Source organism: Aotus nancymaae, unplaced genomic scaffold (assembly GCF_030222135.1).
Source record: "Aotus nancymaae isolate 86718 unplaced genomic scaffold, 86718_ANA_hifiasm-v0.15.2.pri h1tg000250l, whole genome shotgun sequence".
Classification (NCBI taxonomy): Eukaryota; Metazoa; Chordata; class Mammalia; order Primates; family Aotidae; genus Aotus; species Aotus nancymaae.
Genome location: NW_026988665.1, coordinates 1967085 through 1992784, shown reverse-complemented (window position 1 = coordinate 1992784; position 25700 = coordinate 1967085). Strand labels below are relative to the sequence as shown.

The following is a 25700-nucleotide window of genomic DNA, read 5'->3' as shown; positions in this document are numbered from 1 at the left end:
TAAGCAGCTGGCATCAGGAACCACAGCTGTTGACGCAGGCGCAGGTGCTTCTGTGGGAGGAAGAGGAGATATCGCCTCCTCCTGCGGCCCTGGAGCTGTGGGGACAGGGATGCTGCAGGCAAGGACGGTTCGTGGTAGTAAAGTCCTGTTCGGGGTGGGAGGAGAATGGAGGCCCCAGGACCAAGTGGGCGCAACAGCAGGGACCAGACAGCCAGACTGAGTCAAGTTGAGGCAGGGCCATGGGGTCACGGGTCAGTGTGACGGCCGGGGCTCAGCACACACGTCCCAGGACTGGGCAGTTCCACTCCTGCACGTAGACGCGGACGAGGGTGCTCCTAATAGTCCAACCCACGTGCTTCTTGGCAGAATGGGTCCGTCCGTCCTGCGGGGTGCTGCCGGGCAGTGATCCAGCAGAGAACCTGCATCCTGGTGTAGCAGCATGGAGGGGCCTTTGTTTGCAATCGGCTTCCTGTTTAGCCCTTTTTCTTTTTTTTTTTTTTTTACTTTTAAAAAATGTTTATAGGCAGGGCCTTTGCTCTGTTGCCCAGGCTGGAGTTCAGTGGCACACTCAGGGCTCACTGCAGCCTCGGCCTCCCTTGCTGAAGGGGTCCTCCCACGCCAGCCTCCTGAGTAATCAGGACTACAGACATGCACCACCATGCCCAGCTACTTCTTAGATTTTTGTTTCCTTTTTTTTTTTTTTTTTTTTTTGAGACAGTTTCGCTGTTGTTGTCCAGGCTGGAGTGCAGTGGTGTTTTCTCGGTTGACTGCAACCTCCGCCCCCAGGTTCAAGTGATTCTCCTGCCTCAGCCTCCCGAGTACCTGGGATTACAGGTGCACACCGCCATGCCCGGCTAACTTTTTTGTATCTTTAGTAGAGATGGTGTTTCACCATGTTGGCCAGGCTGGTCTTGAACTCCTGACCTTGTGATGTGCCCACCTCGGCCTCCCAAAGTGCTGGGATTCCAGGCGTGAGCCCCTGCGCCCGGCCAGACCCTTAAGTTCTTGATGCACGGAGAACAGCAGCATTGGTGAAGTGCGATTTCTGTGTTTTTTGTCTCCACTGATTGTGAGCAAACGTTAAGGTGGGGACTGGGCTGCTTGTGTGGGGCCCTCACTGTGGGAAGCAGTTTTGCCTGGAATGCTGTGAGTTTCTCAGATGGAAACTAAGTAGACAGACTGTTCTGGCAGAGAGCGGTGCTTGGCCGGCCACGTGTGAGCTGGGAGGCGCTGGCGCTTGGACTCGAGGTCCACCTCCGCGTCGGTGGGACATGACCGGCTCGTCTGCCCACGCCCGAGCCCGCGTGCTGCTCGTTGCTGATCATTGATCCTGGGGGCGGTTTCTTGAGCGTCAGCTCCTTGCCACATGAGTGAATTTGCTTTGAGAAACTCACTGGTGGCCTCAGGGTCTATGTAGCAGGTGCTATGGCAGCGTCTCCAGCCAGGGAGGCCCTGGTGCAGCGGCAGCCTTCAAGGTGGGAGGGAGAGGGCGGGGGCCTAGTGCGGTGGGGTGTGAGACCAAGGCCTGCACGCTGGGCTCCAGCCTTTTGTTCTGCCGCCCTGCAGCGCCCTTTGTTCTTGGATTTTCACCTAAGCCAGGTGGCTGCTCCTCCCCTAGCCGGGGCGCCTCGGGAAATGGGCACAAAGTCTCCTACCTCCCTGGCTCAGGGCCTGGCCTGTCCTAGCTCCAGGGAGGCTGCAGCCCACGGAGGCTTTGCTCCCAGCTCCTTGTCACCCCACGCTAAGCAGTGGGCGTGTGCTGCTGAAAAGGAGAAAGGAAATGGTGTCTTTGTGGAGATCTGGTACCGTCAGTGGGCAGAGGAGTGGAGGAGCCCTTTGTTACTCTGGGACCGTGGGAACTGGTGGAGGGGCCAGCCTCATCCCCACTGATGTCTGCGGTGCCCTGGAGGCAGCTATCCTGGTGCACCGAGGGGTCAGGGCACACGTGGGTGGCTTGGGAGTGTCCGGGTGGCACTGAGCGGGTGGTGTGATTGGCAGACAGGGAGCCCTGGGTACATAGACACATAGAGTAGGGGGAGGGGAGGAGAGGGGATGGTTGCAGGGCCCTGGCGTTGCTACCACTGGGGAGCACCAGTTCCCAGGTGTGGGGAGGCCGAGATTCAGGCACCTCTGAGCGCTGCTGGGTAGGTGAGCCGGGAGCTGGCAGAAAGGCCGGCATGAGCGCCCAGGAGAGGTCTCGGCCAGGGCGGGGGCGGCACGCATCCCTCAGTGTAAACATAATATATCTGGTGTAGCAAGCACGCAGTTAGGTAAACGTAGAAGGAGATCGTGGGTGAGGTGGGAACCCCAGCTTCCTGCGGGGTAAAGAAGCGAGAGGAGGAGGGGTCCCAGGTCAGGCAGCACGGCCCACAACACACACGCTAGGAGCGAGGTGGGGAGACACAGTGGGCGACCTTTCAGAGGCACAGCTGCCCCCCAAAGTAGGAAGAGAAACCCAGGTGTGAGAAACAGGAAATGGGCTGCCGGAGCTCTGGGTTGAGACCTGAGGGAGGCGGGGAAGGAAGATGCCCTCTGGTGCTCGGGGAAGCGGCTGTTCTGTCCTGGCCGGAGCTCGTGGGAAAGGAAGGGGTGTCTCACTTGAGAAACCACAGTCACCTGAGTGTGAGGCGGGCGTGAGTGTGGTTTTGTGCCACGGGGTCTGTCTAGAAAGTGGCACGGAATTAGTCCTGGGGCACATGGCGGAGGGAGCCACAACACCCCTCGCAAAGGCGCAGCTGCCGGCCGGGGCCCTAGGTCTGCCAGGAAGACGGTCAAGTGTGCCAGGAGACCGTCTCCCAAGAACAAGAATCCGCCAGCACGAAGAGAAAACGGGACTCCATTGCTAAAAATCTCAGGGCAGTGAACTATTGCGTTTTTTTTTTTTTTTTTGAGACGGAGTCTTGCTCTGTCGCCAGACTGGAGTGCAATGGCGAAATCTCGGCACACTGCAACCTCCGCCTCCTTTGGTTCAAGTGATTCTTCTGCCTCAGCCTGCCGAGTAGCTAGGACCACAGGTGTGTGCCACCATGCCTGGCTAATTTTTGTATTTTTAGTAGAGACAGGGTTTCACCATGTTGGCCAGAATGGTCTTAATCTCTTGACCTCGTGATCCGCCAGCCTCAGTCTCCCAAAGTGCTGGGATTACAGGCGTGAGCCACCGCGCCCGGCCAAACGATTGCATTTTTAAGTGATTTTAAGTTGGTGGTTAAAATGTCCTTTGAGGACATTAAATGTTCAAAATGGGTAATCTGTTTCCTTTTCTTAGCGTTGTAGCATCTGCTTCTGTGATTTGCCGGGGAGAGGCCCTGGTGGCCTCGTTCCTGCCGCCTGGAGTCCCTCGGCGGTCTCGGTGACCCATGTGGCCCAGCTCGGAGGCAGAGTCATCCTTTGTGGCGGTGGTTCCAGCATGTCGTCCTCAGTGAAGACCCCAGCCCTGGGAGAGCTCATTCCTGGCTCCGAGGAGAAGCCGAAGGGCAGGTGGCCTCTCAGCTGGGGCTCTCTTTTTGGTCACCGAAGTGAGAAGATTGTTTTTGCCAAGAGTGACGGGGGCGCGGATGAGAATGTACTGACCGTCACCATTACGGAGACCACAGTCATCGAGTCCGACCTGGGCGTGTGGAGCTCGCGGGCGCTGCTCTACCTCACGCTGTGGTTCTTCTTCAGCTTCTGCACGCTCTTCCTCAACAAGTACATCCTGTCTCTGCTGGGAGGCGAACCCAGCATGCTCGGTAGGTGGCGGCCGGAGCCGGGGCAGCTGGGGGAGCAGCCAGCAGCCACCCGGGAGGGCAGGGCGGGAGCCGGGGCAGCTGGGGGAGCGGCCAGCAGCCACCCGGGAGGGCAGGGCGGGGGCGGGGCAGCTGGGGGGGCAGCCAGCAGCCACCCGGGAGGGCAGGGCGGGGGCGGGGGAGCCCTGTTGGGATGGGACCCCAGCCTCTCCCAGGTGAGCCCGTGGATGGGGAACGCACAGGCACTGGGAGGGCTGACTCCCCCTCAGCTCCGACCGCCTCCCTCCTGCAGGCGCAGTGCAGATGCTGTCCACCACGGTCATCGGGTGTGTGAAGACCCTCGTTCCTTGCTGTTTACATCAGCACAAGGCGCGGCTCTCTTACCCACCCAACTTCCTCATGACCATGCTGTTTGTGGGTCTGATGAGGTAGAGCGTGGCTTGTTTGTGGTTGAGTCTCTTTCAGTGTAAAATCCCTCTCCAGTTCCTAGAGTGGGGAATGCTGCGTCCCGCTGAGTTTTCACTGCGGACTTTATAAAGTGTCAGGCTGTCGAGACACCAGATGAGTGTGACTTCGTGGATCTCACTGCCACGTGTGTTTGTCAGCTTCTTTCCGGGCTGGTCTCAGGGCAGGGCTCCTCCTTGTCTCTGGGGAGTTATAAGGGGTGGTGGAAGTCACTTCACACCAGGCGCAGTGCCATTTCCTGGGCGGTCGACCTGATGCAAGGCAGAAGTGGGTCCAGGGACCACGTTGGTGACGAAGTGGGCGGGGCAGGGTCAGGGGCTGGAGGTGCCCACCGGCCGAGCGAGGCCCTCAGAGAGCTTGTCCTGTGGTTGTAAGCAGACGGACTTGGTCTAATCTAATGGTGCTTTTTCCTTATTTTTAGGTTTGCAACTGTGGTTTTGGGCTTGGTCAGCCTGAAAAATGTGGCGGTTTCGTTTGCTGAGACAGTGAAGAGCTCAGCCCCCATCTTCACGGTGATCATGTCTCGGATGATTCTGGGGGAGTACACAGGTGAGGGCCCCTGGGCCCCTCCGCACCTGTGCCCCACCCCCGCCTGCACCTGTGCCCCGCCGTCCAGGGCCTCCATCAGCAGTGCCCTTCTTTGCTGTCTCCCATGGGGCTCTGTGCAGGAGGCCACTTGGAGCGGTGCTTACACTGGCAGTGGCTTCACTTCTCTCCTGAAACGTTTTCCGCCCGGTCCCATGCTCGGGGGTGTCATGGAACCTGCCACCCACAAGGTGCTCTCATGCTGGCATGCGGAGGTTTGGGCAGGGTTGTGCCTTGTGACCCTAACTGGGTGGGGAGACAGGTGGAGACTGGGCAGATTCATGGCAAGCAAGATCACTGAAGGTGTCAGGAACTGGCCCGAGGAGGACGGGCAGGGGCCACCTTCAGCCGGTGCCGCACAGATGGCTGTGGCTCCTGGTCCATGGGCCCACTTGTGCCAGCACCCCACAGCCTCCCCGGCACCCGCCACCACAGCCTCTCCTGGGCCCAGCCCTTGACCTCGGCTACAACCTAGGCTCCTGCCTCCCCCTCCTCTCCCCCACCTCTCCCCCTCCTCTCTCCCCCTCCTCTCCCCCTCCTCTCCCCTCCTCTCTCCCCCTCCTCTCTCCCCCACCTCTCCCCCTCCTCTCCCCCTCCTCTCTCCCCTATCTCTCCCCTTCCTCTCCCCCTCCTCTCTCCCCCATCTCTCCCCCTCCTCTCCCCCCCACCTCTCCACCTCCTCTCCCCCATCTCTTCTCCTCCTCTCTCCTCCTCCTCTCTCCCCCTCCTCTCCCCCTCTCTCCCCCTCCTCTCCCCCTCCTCTCCCCCTCCTCTCCCCCTCCTCTCCCCCTCCTCTCTCCCCCACCTCTCCCCCTCCTCTCCCCCTCCTCTCTCCCCCACCTCTCCCCCTCCTCTCTCCCCCACCTCTCCCCCACCTCTCCCCCTCCTCTCTCCCCTCTCCCCCACCTCTCCCCCATCTCTCCCCCACCTCTCCCCTCCTCTCCCCCACCGCTCCCCCCCACCTCTCCCCCACCTCTCCCCCTCCTCTCTCCCCCACCTCTCCCCCACCTCTCCCCCTCCTCTCTCCCCTCTCCCCCACCTCTCCCCCATCTCTCCCCCACCTCTCCCCTCCTCTCCCCCACCTCTCCCCCCCACCTCTCCCCCACCTCTCCCCCTCCTCTCTCCCCCACCTCTCCCCCACCTCTCCCCCTCCTCTCTCCCCTCTCCCCCACCTCTCCCCCATCTCTCCCCCACCTCTCCCCATCTCTCCCCCACCTCTCCCCCTCCTCTCCCCCTCCTCTCTCCCCCACCTCTCCCCCACCTCTCCCCCTCCTCTCTCCCCCACCTCTCCCCCACCTCTTCCCCTCCTCTCTCCCCTCTCCCCCACCTCTCCCCCATCTCTCCCCCACCTCTCCCCTCCTCTCCCCCACCTCTCCCCCACACCTCTACCCTCCTCTCTCCCCCACCTCTCCCCCTCCTCTCCCCCTCCTCTCTCCCCTCTCCCCCACCTCTCCCCCACCTCTCCCCCGTCTCTCCCCCCCTCTCCCCCACCTCTACCCCTCCTCTCTCCCCCACCTCTCCCCCGTCTCTCCCCCACCTCTCCCCTCCTCTCCCCCACCTCTCCCCCCTCTCCCCCACCTCTCCCCCTCCTCTCTCCCCCACCTCTCCCCCCATCTCCCCCACCTCTACCCCTCCTCTCTCCCCCACCTCTACCCCTCCTCTCTCCCCCACCTCTACCCCTCCTCTCTCCCCTCTCCCCCACCTCTCCCCCTCCTCTCTCCCCCACCTCTCCCCCGTCTCTCCCCCACCTCTCCCCTCCTCTCCCCCACCTCTCCCCCCTCCCCCACCTCTACCCCTCCTCTCTCCCCCACCTCTCCCCCTCCTCTCCCCCCCTCTCTCCCACATCTCTGTCACTCGCAGGTGATTTCCAGCATCCGCGTGCTGCATACCCAGCGTAGTGCGCGAAATAAGCCAGGGGCAGAGACGCCCACAGAGTCCAACGTCTTGCACGGAGGGGCGGGGGGTGGGTGTGCACAAATGTTCGCTTGTTTAAGAAAACAACAAGATCTTAAGGCCAAGGCAGGCGTCTGCCTTCGGGGGCAGGAGGAGAGCCTAGGGTCCAAGGCAGGCGGGGCTGGTCCCATGTATGCTTAAGAACCACACAAATGTCTAGGTGATTATGACAAAATGAAAGGCCAAAAATCAACTCTGCTTTTGTTTTTTGGTTTGTTTTTTTGAGACAGCGTCTCGCCGTGTTGCCCAAGCTGGCGTGCAGTGGTGAGGTCATGACTCACTGCAGCCTCTGCCTCCCTGGCTCAGGCAATCCTCCCATCTCAGCCTGTTGGGTAGCTGGGACATCAGGCGTGCGCCACCTCACTCAGCTAATTTTTGTAGTGTGTGTGTGTGTGCTTTTTTTTTTTAACTGTGAATATACTTTAGTCTTTTTTTTTTTTTTTTTTTTTTAAACAATTGAGGCCGGGCCTGGTGGCTCACACCTGTAATCCTAGCACTTTGGGAGGCCGAGGTGGGTGGATCACCTGAGGTCAGGAGTTCAAGACCAGCCTGGCCATCATGGTGAAACCCCATCTTTAAAAAAAAAAAAAAAAAAAATTTATAAAAAAACAAACAAAAAAAAAACAATTGAAACTCTGGAAATTCAGAATTAGCAGTGTTGCTTGTGAGCTTCTGATCGATGCCAGAAAAGGTTCCAACCTCACATGCATTCCACGCTGCTCTGCTGGGCTTTGTCCAGACGGACCTTTGTGGGTGCTGCTGTCCATGTCACGGGTTCTCCTGCCCACAGTTTCACGTGGGAAGACCAAGTCTTCGTGAACTGCATTGTGCATGGCGCTCAGAGCACAGCTCCTGGCAAGTCTTTGCTCATTTTTTGTACACCTGTTTTGAGTTGGCTAAGGCAGACTCCTCCTCAAAGCAATGAAGACAACGTGCTTCCAACAACCTTTTCCTCCAATTCAGGTACTAGCCAGACGTGGATTTTCTGGAATGATCTCAGTGGCGGAACAAGAGCAAAGATTATGATAGCTTTCTTTTTTTTGAGATGGAGTCTTTCTTTAAGCATGGGATATGTGAAGAAAAAAGAAATGGAGTCTCACTCTGTGGCCCAGGCTGGAGTGCAGTGGCTTGATCTCAGCTCTCTGCAGCCTCTACCTCCCTGGTTCAAGCAGTTCTCCTGCCTCAGCCTCTTGAGTAGCTGGGATTACAGGTGCCCGCCGCCACACCTGGCTAATGTTTGTATTTTTAGTAGAGACGGAATTTCACCATGTTGGCCAGGCTGGTCTTGAACTCCTGACCTCAGATGATCCACCCGCCTCGGCCTCCTGAAGTGCTGGGATTACAGGCATGATCCACTGCGCCTAGCTTTAAAAAGCAATCCTAAAAATCATGAACAGAGTGACACAGAGGAACCTTACTGCCTTTTGAGCCATGCAGAAAGGAGCTGTTTATTTCCAGCAAGTTTAACTTGTTAGTTCGACCTCCAGCCATGGTAGATGAGACGTTGGAAAACCAGTTCTTGCTGACAACAGTGAGAAAATCTTGATATCATTTAGCAAAAAGAAATCCCCCCGGGGAGGCGTTAGAGAGCAATGGAGGTGCTGGGGCCTGAGGCACACAGCTTCCGGAGCCTCAGGTAGCCCGGGGAAGTGACCCCATCTTGAGCACCACCCTCCCCGGTGCATTTGCTGATGGTTTCTGAGCAGAGCAGTCTCCTGGGGCTAGAGGGGCATGAGCTGGAATGGGTGCCCGCCAAGGGGACTTCCAGACTCCAGACCTTCAGCGGGGATGGGAATCTGGTGCCGGATGGAGGCGTCTGTGACACCCCAGCTGCACATCTGCAGCAGAACCGAGTCCTCCCTGAAGGGTGAAATGGCATTCACAGTTTCCAGTTCTCTCTCTGATTGTCATAAGCATTTTCTGTGATTCGACCAGAGTTTCCAGCAGAGGATGAGACCAGGTAATGGCAAACGAGAGGACATTCCAGTGGCTGGAGCCCTCCACATGGGCCCAGGTCCCTCTGCTACGCCAGGGTCTCGGCCAGGCCGCATCTGTGGGCTTCCCGCCTTCACTCATCTCAGAGGTTTCTGTTTCTTCTTTTGAGGCAAGGTCTTGCTCTGTCACCCAGGCTGGAGTGCAGTGGTGTGATCATAGCTCACTGCAGCCTCGACCTCCCCCACGCAGGTGATTCTCCCACCTCAGCCTCCCTGGGAGCTGGCAGCACAGGCCATGGGCCGCCACCCCAGGTAATTTCTGTATTGTTTGCAGAGGTGGCGTCTCACTGTGTTGCTCAGCCCTGTTCTTAAACCCCTGGGCTCAAGTGATCCTCCTGCCTGCGCCTCTAAAGTGCTGGGATTACACGTGTGAGCCACGTTCCATGGATTTTTAAAAAATCCCTCACGTAAAAGTGTTCTGTTACGTTTCGGAAGGAAACAGGAATAAGCTCATTGTGGGTGCATGTGGAGGCTTAGGGTTCACTCCCCGGCCCCCTTTCCTTTGCACTGCCCACGGGGACATGAGTCGCCTTCATACTCATCACTTCACACACGAGCATTCACAGAACCAGGAGGGGTTCCGTGGCTCGACCGCCCGTGGCTCGGTCCCAGCCTCTCCCAGACGATCTCATGCAGCGTGAAGGGACCACCTTTGCGGGGGACGGGGCGTGTTTGCAGACATGGACTTCCATCTGCTTTATCTTCCAGTGTGAAGAACCTGACAAGTGTTGTTTTTGAATGGAGCATCTGTTCCTTTCCTAAGAGGGGATGGGAACAGCCCGGCTCTCGGGAGGGAGCTTTCGCCGCTCATGGGTGCTGTCCTCTCGCCAGGGCTGCTGGTCAACCTCTCCCTCATCCCGGTCATGGGCGGGCTGGCGCTGTGCACAGCCACTGAGATCAGCTTCAACGTCCTGGGGTTCTCGGCCGCACTGTCCACCAACATCGTGGACTGGTGAGTCACAGAGAGCGTGGGTGAGTGGGGTAAGAGCCAGTTCGCTCGCCTGCACTGGGGCTTGCAGATGAGCTGAGAATTTCTCCTGTCAGTCAAAGCTGGTCCATTCTATTCTGCCTTTTCCTACAGAGCAAAATGCTAGGTGTCCTCGTAAGGTAATTTTTTCTTAGAAACAAGCCAAAATTTCAGGATACACGGCCTTGATACTTAAAATGCTAACCATGGAGACACAGCTGATAAACGCTGAAAGGCCGGCGTGCACTCAGCAGTGTGTGTCGCTCGGTGTGGCTGCCTGTGTCTTCACGCGGCCGCCTCACAGCCGGAGCAGGGACAATCCCTGCGGCGAGTGCTCCCCATTCGGGAGCTGCATGGCCTCCGGGTCAGGCGGATCCTCTGCTTCCTTGGTGGCCGTCTGAGTCCTGGTGTCACGATGGCAGGATGAGAGGCTGACTCCCATGGTGAGGACAGCGCGTGGCAGAGTCCCAGAGGAGAGGGCCCTGTTACTTGCGTCCTTGTCACACAGCAGAGAAGAGGGCTGGATGCTGCACTTGGGGGCTATACAGATGCACTCAGAATTGAGCATCTGTGTCTCTGCCATGCCGTTAATAGCCACACTTCAGCCCTGGCAAAACCTGCCCTTTCAGAATGACCGACTGCTCCTGGGCTGCTTCTCTTCCGGGGCTTCTCCTGCTCCCGGGCTTCTCCTCCTCCGGGGCTTCTCCTGTTCCTGGGCTTCTCCTCCTCTGTGGCTTCTCCTGCTCCTGGGCTTCTCCTCCTCCGCGGCTTCTCCTGCTCCTGGGCTTCTACTCCGGGGCTTCTCCTCCTCCGGGGCTTCTCCTGCTCCAGGGCTTCTCCTCCTCCAGGGCTTCTCCTGCTCCGGGGCTTCTCCTGCTTTGGGGCTTCTCCTCCTCCGTGGCTTCTCCTGCTCCTGGGCTTCTCCTCCTCCGCGGCTTCTCCTGCTCCTGGGCTTCTACTCCGGGGCTTCTCCTCCTCCGGGGCTTCTCCTCCTCCGGGGCTTCTCCTGCTCCGGGGCTTCTCCTCCTCCAGGGCTTCTCCTGCTCCGGGGCTTCTCCTGCTTTGGGGCTTCTCCTCCGGGGCTTCTCCTGTTCCTGGGCTTCTCCTCCTGGGCTTCTCCTCCTCCTGGGTTTCGCCTCCTCCCAGGCTTCTGTTCCCAGGCTTCTCCTCCTCCTGGGCTTCTCCTGCTCCAGGGCTTCTCCTCCTCCTGGGTTTCGCCTCCTCCCAGGCTTCTGTTCCCAGGCTTCTCCTGCTCCTGGGCTTCTCCTCCTCCAGGGCTTCTCCTCCTCTGGGGCTTCTCCTGCTCCTGGGCTTCTCCTGCTCCAGGGCTTCTCCTGCTCCTGGGCTTCTCCTGCTCCGGGGCTTCTCCTGCTCCCGGGCTTCTCCTGCTCCGGGACTTCTCCTGCTCCCGGGCTTCTCCTGCTCCGGGACTTCTCCTGCTCCGGGGCTTCTCCTCCTCCCCGGCTTTGCCTCCTCCCAGGCTTCTGTTCCCAGGCTTCTCCTCCTCCGGCGCTTCTCCTCCTGGGCTTCTCCTGCTGCAGGGCTTCTCCTGCACCGGGGCTTCTCCTCCTGGGCTTCTCCTGCTCCAGGGCTTCTCCTCCTCCTGGGTTTCGCCTCCTCCCGGGCTTCTGTTCCCAGGCTTCTCCTGCTTTTGAGAAATGAAACACCCCACCAACACTGTCCGAGAGTTCATCATTATTATCACTAATAAGTAAGGCAGGTTCACGGGGAGATTTTGAATAACGTAGCTAAGTAAAAATAATAATTTGCTGGGCACGGTGGCTCACGCCTATAATCCCAGCAGTTTGGGAGGCCAAGGCGGGCAGATCACCTGAGGTCAGGAGCTTGAGACCAGCCTGGACAACACAGCAAGACCGTGTCTCTGTTACTACTACTATTTTGTTTTTTGAGACTGTGTGTCATTCTGTAGCCCAGGGTGGAATGCAATGGCATGATCTCTGCTCATTGCAACCTCCGCCTCCCAGGCTCAAGCAATTATCCTGCCTCAGCCTCCCAAGTAACTGAGAGTAAAGGCATGTGTCACCATGCCTAGCTAACGCCCGCCATGAAGCCCAGCTAATTTTTATATTTTTAGTAGAGACAGGGTTTCACTATGTTGGCCAGGCTGGTCTTGAACTCCTGACCTCAGTTGATCCACCTGCCTCAACCTCCAAAGTGCTGGGGTTACAGGCGTGAGCCACCTCACCCAGCCCTCTCTTATTTTATTTTTTTATTATTATTTTTAGAGACGGAGTCTTGCTCTGTCGCCAGGCTGGAATGCAGTGGCACAATCTCGGCTCAGTGCAACCTCCACCTCCTGGGTTCAAGCGATTCTTCTGCCTCAGCCTCCCAAGTAGCTGGGACCACAGGTGTCTGCCACTACACCTGGCTAATTTTTGTATTTTTAGTAGAGATGGGGTTTCACCATGTTGGCCAGGATGGTCTTGATCTCTTGACCTGGTGATCTGCCCACCTCAGCCTCCCAAAGTGCTGGGATTACAGGCATGAGCCACTGCGCCCAGCCTATTAGTTTATTTAAAAATAAAAATAAATTTAAAAAGTAAAAGCTTTTCCACTTGAAAAATTAGCTGGGCATGTTGGCACGTACCTGTAGTCCCAGCTACTTGGGAGGCTGAGGTGGGAGGATCAGTTGAGCCCAGGAGGAGGAGGCTGCAGTGAGCCGTGATCACGCTTGTGCGCTCCAGCCTGGGAACAGAGCAAGACCCCACCTCTAAAATGAATAAGCTAATTAATTAAAATATCTCTGAAAAGGCTCACCCTGCCTCCGTTTCAAGTCCACAGGGCAGCGTGTTGCCATCTGGGCTCTGGTCCGGCCGCTCGTGCACCTGGACGTCCTGTCTTCTCCGCGGCCATCTCTTTTCCCTGTGGTTTGTGTGTCCTGATTTTGAGCCTTTTGCGTGTTTTTCTGCTGGGGTCTTCGTCTTTTTTTCCGCCGTGCAAACGCCTTGGGAACCCCCAAGTGCCGTGGCAGGTGCTGGTTTACAGGAGCTCTTTGTTCAAAAGAGGGTTCTGTGAAGTGCTGGCCGGCAGGGCCTTTGGGGCCCTCTGACAGCTAAGCGATGGGTAGCCTCAGGCAAATCGCTCGCTCTCTGAATGCCTCGGTTTACCCTCCTCTACAGGGTAAACCTCCCTGTGTGCTCTGCCTGGACACCCCCGGCCAGGCGCCGGCTCGGCAGTTCAGCAGCCGCCCACTGAGGTCTGGCTGTCCCGCCGCTCATGTGAGCGCAGACACCTCGTCCCCCGATGCTCTGTGCAAAGGGCTAGTGTTGATGCTTACCTTCTTCTTTTCTTTCTTCTAGTTTGCAAAATGTTTTTTCAAAAAAGCTTCTCAGCGGGGACAAATACAGGTTCTCGTAAGTATTACTCATCACTGAAATCTCCAAGTCAAAGACAAAAAGGACTTCCTGCCCACTTGAAGAGTCAGGACACCCCTCAGACCTGACTCCCTTCCGCTCTAAGCTCCGGAGGGACCCACCTGGTTGGCAGCTGCTCCCTGCAGCCCCTCAGCCAGCCTGGCGCTCGTTTGCCTTTTCATTTCTGGGAAGCTACGGTGGCCCTCGTCAGCTCGGAAGAGAGTGAACGTGTCATGGGTTGGGTTGCCTGGGTGTGGGCTTTCTGTGAGGGAGCTGTGTGGGAACTCGGCCTCTCCGGATGCAGTGGGCATGTTCTCTTGCCACCAGTCCGGACACGGTGGGGGCCCAGCGTGTTCTGTCGCCCACAGGGCCCCGGAGCTCCAGTTCTACACCAGCGCCGCCGCGGTGGCCATGCTCGTCCCAGCCCGGGTCTTCTTCACGGTGGGTTTCAGAAACAGGCTCCCATCCTTGCACGCCCAGCTGCCTTATCTGGCGATTCAGGAGTAGACCGAATTCCCTTTCCAGGCTGTGCGCTGGCTGGTCGCGCCCAGCTCCGCTGCGGGCCCTGCTTAGCTGAGCTGCCCAGGGAGCTGCTCGGGCTTTGCACCTCAGATTTTTGTGTGGTGTTTGTTTTGATTCTTCATGATTCGACTTGAGAGGACTTTTAGGGTAGCTTAATTTCTTTTTTTCTTAGAAAAACTTTTTTTTTTAAATAGAGTCTGTTTTTGTCTCCTAGGCTGGAGTACAAAGGTGTAGTCTCTGCTCACTGCAGCCTCCACCTCCCAGGCTCAAGCTATTCTCCTGCCTCAGCCTCCCAAGTAGCTGGGATTACAGGCATGCACCACCATGCCCTGCTAATTTTTGTGTTTTTAGTAGAGACGGGGTTTCGCCACGTTGGCCAGGCTGGTCTCAAACTCTTGGCCTCAGGTGATCCGCCTGCCTGGGCCTCACAAGATGCTGGGATTCCAGGCGTGAGCCACTGCACCCGGCTTCTCTTGATTGGACGCATCCTGTGCCCACTGTCGAATAGCCGGCAGAGCAGATGTCGGTGAAGCAAAACCTCAAGTCCAGCTCGTCTGTGGATCTGAACACACGCGTCCGTCCACACGCGGCGTGGAGCTTTAGCCGAGGTGTGTGTGTGCGTCTCGCAGACCTCGTTTTTCTCCACACCGGGGCACCTGGCCCTGGCTGCAGGACCACATGTGGAGTGTACCCCTGCCCCCGCTGCCGCTTCCCCTCCCTATGGACAGACATGGACTTGATTTCCCTTTTCACTGCTGGACAGAAAATGAAGAGCTGCTTCTGTCCTTCTCTTTTTCAGATGAGGGTATTTCTCTGGGGTATGTTCTTGGGATTGGAATGGTTGACTGAAAGACACTGCATGTTTAAATAGTCTTATGGCAGTGAAACATATAATGGATCATTTTAACTTTTTTTTTGAGACAGAGTCTCACTGTCACCCGGGCTGGAGTGCAGTGGCATGATCTCAGCTCACTGCAACCTCTGCCTCCTGGGTTCAAGCGATTCTCCTGCCTCAGCCTCCTGAGTAGCTGGGATTACAGGTGTGCACCAGCATGCTCAGCTAATTTTTTGTATTTTTAGTAGAGATGGGGTTTTACTATGTTGGCCAGACTGGTCTCAAACTCCTGATCTCTTAATCCGCCCACCTCAACCTCCCAAAGTGCTGGGATAACAGGCGTGAGCCTCTACTCCCGGCCGCCATTTTAGCTATTTTTCACTGTAAGCTGAGTGACATTAAGTACGTTGATACTGTGTGTGGCCATCACTGCCGCCCATCTCCAGAACTCTTTTCATTTTGCAAAACTGAACCACTGTACTCGTTAAATACTCCGCATTCTCGTCCCCCAGCCCTGGCACCCCTATGCCACTTTCTGTCTCTGAATTTGACGACTCTAAGGACATCATACAAGCAGAATCACATCTGTCCTGTGTCTGGCTTGTTTCACGTAGCCTGCGTTTTCGAGGTTTATGCATGTTGTAGCATGTATCAGAGTTTCCTTCCTTTTTATCTTATTTGTGTATTTCTTTTTTTGAGATGGAGTCTTGCTCTGTCACCCAGGCTGGAGTGCAGTGGCACAATCTCAGCTCACTGCAACCTCCGCCTCCCGGGTTCAAGGGATTCTCCTGCCTCAGCCTCCCGAGTAGCTGGGACTACAGGTGCGCGCACCACACCCAGCTAACTTGTGTATTTTTAGTAGAAATGGGGTTCTGCCATGTTGGTCCGGCTGGGATTGCAGGCGTGGGCCCCGCGCCCGGCCCCTCACTGTGGTTTCTGTTTGCATTTTCCTGTGACCGGTGACGTTCAGCCTCTTCCATGTGCTTGTTGGCCATTTACATCCACATGTTGAAAACTGATGAGTGCAAAAAATAAAAACAGAAAAAAACAGCAAACGGGTGAGCGCGCAGTTCAGTTGTCCCCTAGAGGCGTTTCCAGAGCTGCCCTCAGTGTCGGCAGCTCTGCACGGTGACCGCGCAGGAGTGACGCTGGTGTTCGTGGTAGATGATTAGTACATGGAAAACACACCCCAAGAGAGTATCCTTTTGTTTTCCACATAGGACGTCCCAGTGATTGGGAGGAGTGGGAAGAGCTTCAGCTACAACCAGGACGTCGTGCTGCTGCTTCTGACAGACGGAGTGCTGTTCCACCTTCAGAGTGTCACCGCCTACGCCCTCATGGGGAAAATCTCCCCTGTGACTTTCAGGTGAGCCGAGGAACTTGCCGGGAGGTTAGTGTGTAATACTGGGGTTCACGGTGCCCTCAGCTCCCCTGAGAGGACGTTTCTCCAGGCTCCTGGTCTCCTGTCCTCTCAAGAATGAGAGAGGGGACCACGGCGCAGTGTTCAGTAAATGCCGGACTCAAAAGTGTGTATGCAAAGTGATTTATTTTAAAGCAGAGAGAGAAAAAGGAGGAGAGAGAAAAGCTAACGCTCACACTGAGTGGAAGAGAGAGAAGCTGCTCTCACGCTGAGTGGGAAGGGTTCCCAGAGGGGGAAACCAGAGGAGGAAAGCTCCTCTCACGCTGAGTGGGAGAATCCAGAAAGATGGAATCCAGGAGAGGAAAGCAGCTTCCACACTGAATGGAAGGGGATAGAGAGAGATGGGAGTTTAGGAGAGGAAGACAGGCTTCCACGAGAGAGTGTGGAAGGGGACTCCAGAGGGGAAATCCAGGGGAGAGAAAGACGGCTTCCATGAAGGGAGTGTTGGTGGAAGGGACCCAGACATGAAGTCCGAAGGGGTGTGGAAGAAGGGGACTTTTAACCTGGGAGGAACCCCCACTTTCTCTAAGACCCCGGGCCAATGAAAGGAGTTCCTTCGAACTTCTGCACCGGTGAAATTCAAACATAAACCATTAAATCCCCCAGATGGAGAGAGGTGGGAGGGGGTGTGGTGCTGGGAAGTTCTTGACCTTAAAACTTCCTCCCCTGGCGAAACTGGAAAGAGAGCACATTCCCTCAATGTGTCCAGGTGTTTTTTTTTGTTTGTTTTTTTGAGACGGAGTTTCGCTCTTGTTACCCAGGCTGGAGTGCAATGGCGCGATCTCGGCTCACCGCAACCTCCGACTCCTAGGTTCAGGCAATTCTCCTGCCTCAGCCTCTTGAGTAGCTGGGATTACAGGCACGCGCCACCATGCCCAGCTAATTTTTTTGCATTTTTAGTAGAGACGGGGTTTCACCATGTTGACCAGGATGGTCTCGATCTCTTGACCTCGTGATCCACCCGCCTCGGCCTCCCAAATTGCTGGGATTACAGGCGTGAGCCACCATGGTGTCCAGGTGTTTTTATAAGGGACACGTGATTTTCTGCAGGGATGACTGTGTCCATGCCCTGTAATTACTAGGCCTTTTCATACGCATCCTGTGTGAAATGCAACTGATAGACTGGGCCCAGTGGCTCATGCCTGAAATCCCAGCACTTTGGGAGGCCAAGGCAGGCGGATTGCTTGAGGTCAGGAGTTCGAGGCCAGCCTGGCCAACGTGGTGAAATCCCGTCTCTACTAAAAATACAAAAATTAGCCGGATGTGGTGGCAGGCTCCTCTAACCCCAGCTACTCGGGAGGCTGAGGCAGGAGAATTGCTTGATCCTGGAAGGCAGAGTTTGCAGTGAGCAGAGATCACACCACTACACTCCAGCCTGCATTATGGGAGTGAGACTCCATCTCAAAGGAAAAAAAAAAAAAGAAATGGTAAAAAGAAATGTGAAATAAACTGTAAACTGTGTGAAACAGGTTTTTAGGGAAACCCCCACTAGAAGGCGTTGCTTTTGAAGATTTTTGGAATGGAGTACTTGTCTGTCTAGGATCGCGTAGCGTTTCACTAGTGTTGTCTGCAGGAATGGAATGGTCTCTTCTGGGCTGTCCAGTACAGGAGACAGTGGTGTATACGGCTTCTGCGCACCTCAAATGTGGAGAATGTAACAGGAACCAAATTCTTACTTCTAGCCGAGTGTTGTAGTTTGAGCTTGAATAGACGCCTGTGGCCCCTGGCTCCCGTGTCGCAGAGCGCAGCTGTAGAGACTGGGACGTGGAGCCTTCGGCTTCTTTCCACTTCCGACTGGACAGATTGAATGAAGGTGCAATTTTTTTTTTAAATTTATTGTTTTATTTTTTATTTTTTCCTGAGATGGAGTCTTGCTCTGTCACCCAGAGCTGGAGTGCAGTGGCGTGATCTTGTCTCACTGCAACCTCTGCCTCCCAGGTTCAGGTGATTCTCCCGCCTCAGCCTCCGAAATAGCTGGGAGTACAGGCGCAGTGGCTCACGCCTATAATCCCAGCACTGTGGGAGGCCGAGGCGGGCGGATCGGCTGAACTCAGGGGTTTAAGACCACCCTGGGCAACATGGTGAAACCCTGTCTTCACTAAAATACAAAAAATTAGCCAGGCGTGGTGGTGGGCGCCTATAGTCCCAGCTGCTTGGGAGGCTGAGGCGAGAGAATCGCTTGAACCCATGAGGCGGAGGTTGCAGTGAGCCAAGATCACGCCATTGCACTCCAGCCTGGGCTACAGAGACTCCGTCTCAAAAAAACAATAAGGCTGGAGACTTTTTGGTAGCAAATAAAAAGGAATGAACTTATGTCACCAGCAGCTGTAGAAATCCATGCAGCTGGTATCAGCAGCTGCCCCCTCATATCCTACCGTGGAAGTCAGTGGACCTTTTTTCTGAAACTTCTCATCTGTCATGAGGAGGCAGAATTGTCCCCAAATGTAAAGGAAAAAGCAGACGTAAGGGCTGGTGGGGGTGGGGAGCACTCAGGTGTGGCTGTCCCTCTTCTCTGCTTTCCATCTGGTCCAAGTCAATGTGGTAAATTCGCAGATACCCATCCGAGGTGGTGGCTGTGCGCGGCCAAGCAGTGTTCCACAGCTGAGGAGCATTCCCCTCCTCACGGCAGGTCCCGCAGGCCGCACGCCGGGTCGCCTCATCCATGGCACTGCTTCGCCGCATGCTTCCTGAGTCCTGAGCAGGACGCGTCTCAGAGATAGGAAGAAGGGCTGTGCTTTCCGAGTTTTTCTGGAACTCCTGGTGGTCTCCTGGGCTTGGTCACTGTCTCTCACCAGCTTGTTTCTTTTAAGGGTCAGGAATTATTTCCAAATGCTCCTGAAACCTAGTGTTTTAACGAACATTAGTGATTGTTAGCAATGGTTCAAAAAAAGAAAACCTTTTTCTTTTCTTTCTTTTTTTTTTTATTGCTTGAGATAGGTTCTTGCTCTGTCACCCAGGCTGGAATGCGGTGGTGCCATCTCAGCTCACTGCAACCTCTGCCTCCTGGCCAAGTGATCCTCCCGCCTCGGCCTCCTGAGTAGCTGGGATAACAGATGTCTGCCACCACACCAGGCTAATTCTTGTAATTTTTTTTTTAGAGGTGGGATCTTGCTGTGTTGTCCAGGCTGGTCTTGGACCAGCCTGGCCTCCAGTGATCCACCCACCTTTGGCCTCCCGGAGTGCTGGGACTACAGGTATGAGCCATCACACCCAGCCCAATTATTTTTCAGTAGTATTTTTTTGTTTTATCTAAGTTCATATTGTAAGAGCCACAAGTCCTCATTATGGAAAGTCTGCAAAGGGTATTTCATGGCACCTTTATTTTTGCACAGCCCTAACATTTTGTATGTGGTGCCTTTTTTCACCTAACTGGTGATCCCAGGGGATTGTTGTTCCCAGGGCTGCACAGGCACCGCGGGTGTGTGGCAGGTGTTCTTGTCCTTTAGAGAGCAGGCTGCAGCCCTCGGGGGTGAAATGTCATGATATCATTTTCTTTTCTTTTCTTTCTTTTTTTTTTTTTCTTTTGAGAGAGTCTCGCTCTGTAGTTCAGGCTGGAGTGTAGTGGCATGATCTCAGCTCACTGCAACCTCTACCTCCCGGGTTCAAGCAGTTCCTCTGACATAGCCTCCCGAGTAGCTGGGACTACAGGCGCGTGCTACCACACCCAGCTAATTTTTTTGTATTTTTAGTAGAGATGGGGTTTCACCATGTTGGTTAGGCTGATCTTGAACTCCTGACCTTGTGATCCATCCACCTTGACCTCCCAAAGTACTAGGATTACAGGTGTGAGCCACTGCGCTCAGCCAATATCTTTTTCTTGTTCTTTAGCAAGCAGACTGAAGCACTCAGGGGTGAAATGTCACAATATCTGTAAATTACTTAAAAATATTTCATCCGGGTGCAGTGGCTCACACCTGTGATCCCAGCACTGTGGGTGGCCACGGGGAGAAGTTCCCTTGAGCCCAGGAGTTCATGACCAGCCTGGGCAACATCGTGAGACCCACCTCAACTGGATGAAGCTGATGAGGCGGATGTCATGGATTCCTGCATCTAGATCATGGGACTTGGTTATTCCTCAGGCCTCTCTTCCTCTGACTTTTTTAATAATGAAAAGCACCCCGCAAAAAAGAAAGAAGGGACGAGGGAGCAGGCAAGCCCCCCTCAAAGTTCCCAAACCCCCTGGGCAGAGCTCACCACCACCTGGGTCCCCCGGAGCACCCCAGCCTCTAGACCCAGGCTCAGGCGAGCTGCTGGCTGCCGGCCAAGGTAACCCTGACCCTGAGCTCCCCGGCTGACCCCACCCCCCATCTCTGCAGCGTCGCCAGCACCGTGAAGCACGCCCTGTCCATTTGGCTCAGCGTGATCGTTTTCGGCAACAAGATCACCAGCTTGTCGGCCATTGGCACAGCCCTGGTGACGGTCGGGGTCCTGCTCTACAACAAGGCCAGGCAGCACCAGCAGGAGGCGCTGCAGAGCCTGGCTGCAGCCACCAGCCAGGCGCCCGAGGACCACAGGGAGCCGCTGCTTACCCAGGACCCCAGGCAGCACCCCTGAGTGCAGGATGCCGCATCCCTGGAAACAGGCAGGGACGCCCTCCTCCACGGCCCTACTGGGCTGCAGGACACAGGGAGCTTAGTTGGGCCTTTACTGCTTCTTTCTCGGTTTTCCGGTGGAGACCAGCGAAAACGCAAATGGGCTTCCAGGTATCAGCTTTCTGGAGTGGAGAGCAGAGCCCGCGTCAGCCGAGCCCATCCCCATGTAATGTGAAAACGGCCTCTGCAGCTCCCATGCTGGGCACGGTGCCCATGTCCTCCGTGGGCAGCACCCTAGGGTCCACCGGGAACCAGAGCTGGGTCCAGTGCCAACGAGAGCTGCTCCCTGCTAGAGCCGAGAGAGCACTCAGCTTCCCACACCAGCCTTGAAAGGCCCTGAGGCCCTAGACCAGCTGCAGACTGGCTCTGCGCATGAGGCCACAGAGCAGGGCCGATGGGAGTGGACTGAAGGGTCTCCTGCTGCCACCGCAGGTGCTCAGAACTTCACCCCACATGGCTCAGACTGTCCCAGAGGCATCGCAAGCCCCAGGCTCTGGCGTCGCAGTCCCAGGCTATGATGGCACTCGGGCTGTGACTAGGAGGCCTTTCAGTTACGCTGTGAAGAGGAAAGTCCTCTACCCCTTCCACACCCTGGGCTGCATGAGACCCCCCTCTGGGGCGCCCTGCCCATCACCTTCCACGCCCTGGGCTGTGTGAGCCCCCCGCCCGCTGGGGTTCCCTGCCCATCACCTTCCACACCCTGGGCTGTGTGAGCCCCACCCCTGCCCTCCTACCTGTGGTGGTTTCCAGCCCTGAGGTTGAGGACAAACCCCTCGTGTTTAACTAGGGGAGGAGACGAGTACATTCCTTTTCTTTTTTGGACTCAGTATCAGGCAAGCTGTTCTGAGGTTGCTGTGGGGTGCGCCTGTCCTCCCTCGGAGCCCACTGCTTCCAGTCTCATCCTCGAGTACCCGTTCGTTTCCCCACGTGAGCACTTGGGCAGGACGTTGCAGTGCTCATGGCTCGGGCTGTGTGGCGTGTACACAGACTCGGTCCTTGCTGAAAGAGGAAGCGCTCACTGAATGTTTCTGGGGCACATTGTGTCAGGTGCCCACCCCCCAGCCCACTCCCCCCAAGGGACAGTGGCCCTGCAACGCCGGCCACCGGCCAGCTCAGCTCCTCCTTCCTCCTTAGGTCACGCACCCCGAGGGCGCAGGAGGAGCCGTGTGTCGGGCAGAGGCTTCTGACCGTGCCTGAGCTCTTCACCCTGCATCTCGCACCCGGCATGTTTCTCAGCTGGTGCAGTCTGCTGCCAGCCAGCTCCAGGGCTTGTTGGTGGCCCCACGTCTCACTTCCTCGCCCTGCTTCTCAGCTCTGGCACCCGTGGTCACTTCCCTGGTTTTCCATTTGGCTTCTCTCCTGGAAAATATAAAAATAGCCCCTCTTGAACATAAAATCGTCCAGAAACAGCAATAATGATGACTCATAAGATCTACCTATTCAAAGTCTGATGATGAGTCTTTTTAACCCACAAGCAACCTTTTTATTTTTTTGAGACAGTCTTGCTCTGTCACCCAGGCTGGAGTACAGTGGCATGATCTTGGCTCGGTGCAGCCTCGACCTCCCAGGCGTAAGCGGTCCTCCCACTTCAGTCTCATGTAGCTGGAACCACGGGCATATGCCACCATGCCTGGCTCATTTTTTTAAATTTTTTTGTAGATGGGGATCTCACTGTGTTGCCCAGGCTGGTCTTGAACTCCTGGGCTCAAGCAGTCTTTCCTGTATGACTCAGCCTCCCGTAGTGTTGGGAATACAGACGTGTACCACGGCACCTGCTTCCAGCCACTTTTATAAAACCACTAACCTGGGTGTGGAGGACAGGCCGGTGTGTGCCCACTGCACCGTGAAGATACTTTCTCATGTGACTTTCCCTGGGATTCCATTTCTCTTTCCTCAAAAGCTAATGGAAAGAAAATGCCCTGGAGGTGGCATGGGTGGGGGTTGGTGATCTGTGAGCACCAGAATTGAAAGCAACCCCCAGGGTGGCCCTGTCCACCTCCTCGTGGAGAATGTGGCTGCCAGGTTTCCCACTGGCCTCTTTGAACACTGGTCTGGTGTAAGGAGAGGTGCAGACGCCTGGTTCTGAGCACCTTTGGAATTTCCGGTGCACGTCCTGTGGTGCCCTGCCCTCCACCCTCACAAGGAGCTTCCAGCCTGTTTTGATATTCTGTTTGTGGACCAGACAGATGTTTTTCCAAATATTAACAAGTAGGGTGATTTCCTGTGTAACGCTGCTCTGCGGCCTCTTCCTCATCCTGGCAGAGGGAGCCTGGAGCCATGCGGTGGCCAGCGCTGTGCCCTTACCCGGGCGTGCCGTCCCCTCCCTCTCAGTTGCCTCTCCACGCCCAAGTTGGTTTCCAGTCACCAGTCTTCACGGCATTCCCAGAACAGCCCAGCACCACAGGCAAAGTCCAAGGCCTGGCTGGGCCATGTTAACGACTGTACAGACACATTTTTTAAATCACTCTGTCTAACGCTTTTATAGAATAGTAAGTTCTTGTTGAATGGTCACAGATGTGCTTACAGAAACACTGGCACCGCGTGTTGTGACTTCCATTGGGTGTGCCCATCGTCACTGTCTGTGCCTTTGTAAACACACACAACTCTTGAACCACCTCCTGGACTGGTTCATCTGCTTGCTTGCATCGATACTTACAGATGTGCAGCTCTCTGGCTTTCAAGGAAACCCCCTACTGAACGGCATAAAAAGATTTTGAAAATCCAACAGTCACAATTCCCTGTGTGACTATTAAATATCTGCCTGCTTGGAAAGAGGAGAACACTGTTGCACAACCCAAAATGTGTAATTTGTGAAAAATTAACATGCTGAGTCAGAAGCAGTAATCTTAAAAAGCTGTACAAAGAACATCAGCCCAGTGGAGCCCTGCTTTGTAGCGTGCCTTTAAAGCCCTTGCCACAAAACCAGTGAGCTCTGCTCGCCTAAGGATCACTTAGGTGGGTCAGTGGGAGTCATGGGAGGAAGACAGCTTTTCCCATCTGTCCAAATGATGTCCTGAGGCCTGAAAATACTTCACTGTTGGAAGAAGTAAGGGAGACCGTCATTACAGATACAAATAGACTTCTCTTTTGCCTTGCCCAACATTGTACTAAGGGCATTATTTCCCAACATACATACACACACTGCTGGGGCCTTAGTTCATAGAATGAGAGTGTCCCAGCTCCCCGATAAATCTGGCTAGTTCTCTGTGTCCTGGCTGAGGATACAAGAGTGGGTCATCTACTCTAAGAACCCTCAGAGCACAGAAACCTGCAGCTTTGCTCTCTCTGAAGTCTTTCTTCCATTTTCCCTGTGCACCACCTCTGTCAGTTTGATGACTGCCAGATCCTTGTTCGTGGAAACTCGGTTGGAAACTGTTCCAACTAGCAAAGTCCTTTTCTGTTTGTTTTCTATTTCGTTTGCCTTTCAGCTGAAAGTGGCATTCAGCTGACTTGCTTTTTCAGACTGACTGCAGATGTGAGAGTCTTGACCTGCCCACGTGGTGTTGGGAGGCTCCACCTTGAAAAGGGACAGTCAGGGCAACTTTCCCCACACAGGAAAACTTGAAAGTTCGTTAGCGATCTTCTACGTCAGAGCTAAATTCTATTTCCTTTATACCAAACTATGGAGAACTAAAAGTACATCCTATGTTTATAGTGTTTTCTACGTGCCCCATTTCAGTATTTCTATTACTAGACTAGTGCTTTCTAGCAAATGGTTCTGTTAACTTAGGGAGTCACTGGTTAATTCGGCTGTGGTGATAGGTTGATCCTGTGGATGCCTCCTTGTTATCTTTGTCTAAACTAAGCAGCCATGGTAGCCGCTATGATTTTTGCTCAGCAAAGTAAAATAAATGTTAAATATGGACTAAGCTTTGTTTTCCTTCTGTACTCCGGTGTTTATGCTACCGAAATGATCAAGGCTGGCTTCTTACTGCCTACGCCAGCTTCTAGCAACCTGAAATGAGCCAGACAAACCAATTCTCAAAAAGAAGAGGCTGTTTGTGAACAGCAAAGGATTGCAATCCAGCGTTCGTCCACAGGCTCATCTCAGGGGCTGGGACAAGGGCAAGCTTCTGAAGGCAGAAGGAAGCCCGCGTCAGCTGTCCTGACACAAACATCAGTGGCGACGGGAGCCTGTGCGGTGGTGGCCTCTGTTAACTGGTGGGGCTGGCTGTTGCTCACAGAGGGTCTTCACAGAAGTGGATTAACCCAAACTTCTGGTTGGGAAAGGCCTTTGTGGCAGCTCCCATTACAAGCACAAGCGCAAGGCCACCCCCTCCTTGTGGCCTCCAGCATCGATTTTCTTAGGGTTTGACATAAATGGCTGCATTTGGGTACTCACAGATTTCACAAAGGAAGGGTAAAATGGAGAGTTTCATTCGGCTGCGGTGGCTCATGATTGTAATTCCAAAAATTTGTGAGGCTGGCAGGAGGATCACTTGAGGTCAGGAGTTCAAGACCAGCCTGCCCAACATGGCGAAACCCCGTCTCTACTAAAAATACAAAAATTAGCCAGGTGTGGTGACACATGCCTGTAGTCCCAGCTACTAGGGAGGCTGAGGCAGGAGATTCGCTTGAACCCGAGAGGCGGAGGTTGCAGTTACCTGATATCGTGCCACTGCACTCCAGCCCGGATGAGAGAACGAGACTTCCCTTAAAAACAAACAAAAAAAAGATTTCCCCAATTACCGAGAACCCAGGAAGCAACATGAGAGCTTGGGTACACAAAACAAGCATTTCATTCCAGGATGAAAAAAATTCCCGAACCCGTCGCCCTTCTTGTGCCCTAGTCAATTTCTTGTCCCATTTTACATTTTCCTATTTCAGGCCCAGTAAATGCGGCTGTGTACCTCCCATGGTCTCCGTCCTGAGACTCAGGATGTGACTTTTCAAGTCAACAAGATAACCTGACGTGGAAAGGAAATCACTCGTTTTGTCCGCCTCTCCTGGAAGGTTCTGATTCCATAGGCTTGGAGTGGGGCCTTGGGAGCTACCCAGTTTGTCTGCACAACCACTGTCAGCTTTAAAATCACATTGTAAAAGGCCAGGCATGGTGGCTCACGCCTGTGATCCCAAGCCTTTGGGAGGCCAAGGTGGGCGGATCACGAGGTCAGGAGTTTGAGACCGGCCTGACCAACACGTGAAACCCTGTCTCCACTGAAAATACAAAAATTAGCTGGGCATGGTGGGGCATGCCAGTAATCCCAGCTACTTAAGAGGCTGAGGCAGGAGAATAGCTTGAACCCGGGAGGCGGAGGTTGCAGTGAG

The 25700-nt window shown here is 55.1% G+C and overlaps 1 protein-coding gene and 1 long non-coding RNA gene across 7 annotated transcripts in view; one reads left to right on the top strand and one right to left on the bottom strand.

The window, feature by feature from the left end:
- The window catches only part of SLC35E2B (solute carrier family 35 member E2B), a 30153-nt gene extending 9660 nt beyond the window's left edge, over positions 1 to 20493 (top strand). For 5 of the 6 annotated variants that reach the window (XM_012467890.2, XM_012467893.2, XM_012467892.2 and 2 more), the window contains exons 3-10: positions 3266 to 3728; positions 4018 to 4153; positions 4612 to 4739; positions 9554 to 9674; positions 13010 to 13063; positions 13432 to 13504; positions 15641 to 15786; positions 20157 to 20493. In XM_012467890.2, the coding sequence (XP_012323313.2) occupies positions 3407 to 3728; positions 4018 to 4153; positions 4612 to 4739; positions 9554 to 9674; positions 13010 to 13063; positions 13432 to 13504; positions 15641 to 15786; positions 20157 to 20394 (1218 nt within the window). In that variant the 5' untranslated portion in view covers positions 3266 to 3406 and the 3' untranslated portion in view covers positions 20395 to 20493. Of the gene's footprint in view, positions 1 to 1772; positions 3015 to 3265; positions 3729 to 4017; positions 4154 to 4611; positions 4740 to 9553; positions 9675 to 13009; positions 13064 to 13431; positions 13505 to 15640; positions 15787 to 20156 lie in introns of those variants that run through there. The other variant, XM_064371949.1, reaches the window with a different exon arrangement.
- LOC135273066 (uncharacterized) lies at positions 18108 to 24200 on the bottom strand. The gene is made up of 3 exons (XR_010340945.1): positions 21576 to 24200; positions 21167 to 21431; positions 18108 to 18682 (listed from the first exon to the last, which is right to left on the bottom strand). It is a non-coding gene; the product is annotated as an uncharacterized LOC135273066 (long non-coding RNA).
- Between the last annotated feature and the right edge of the window lie 1500 nt (positions 24201 to 25700).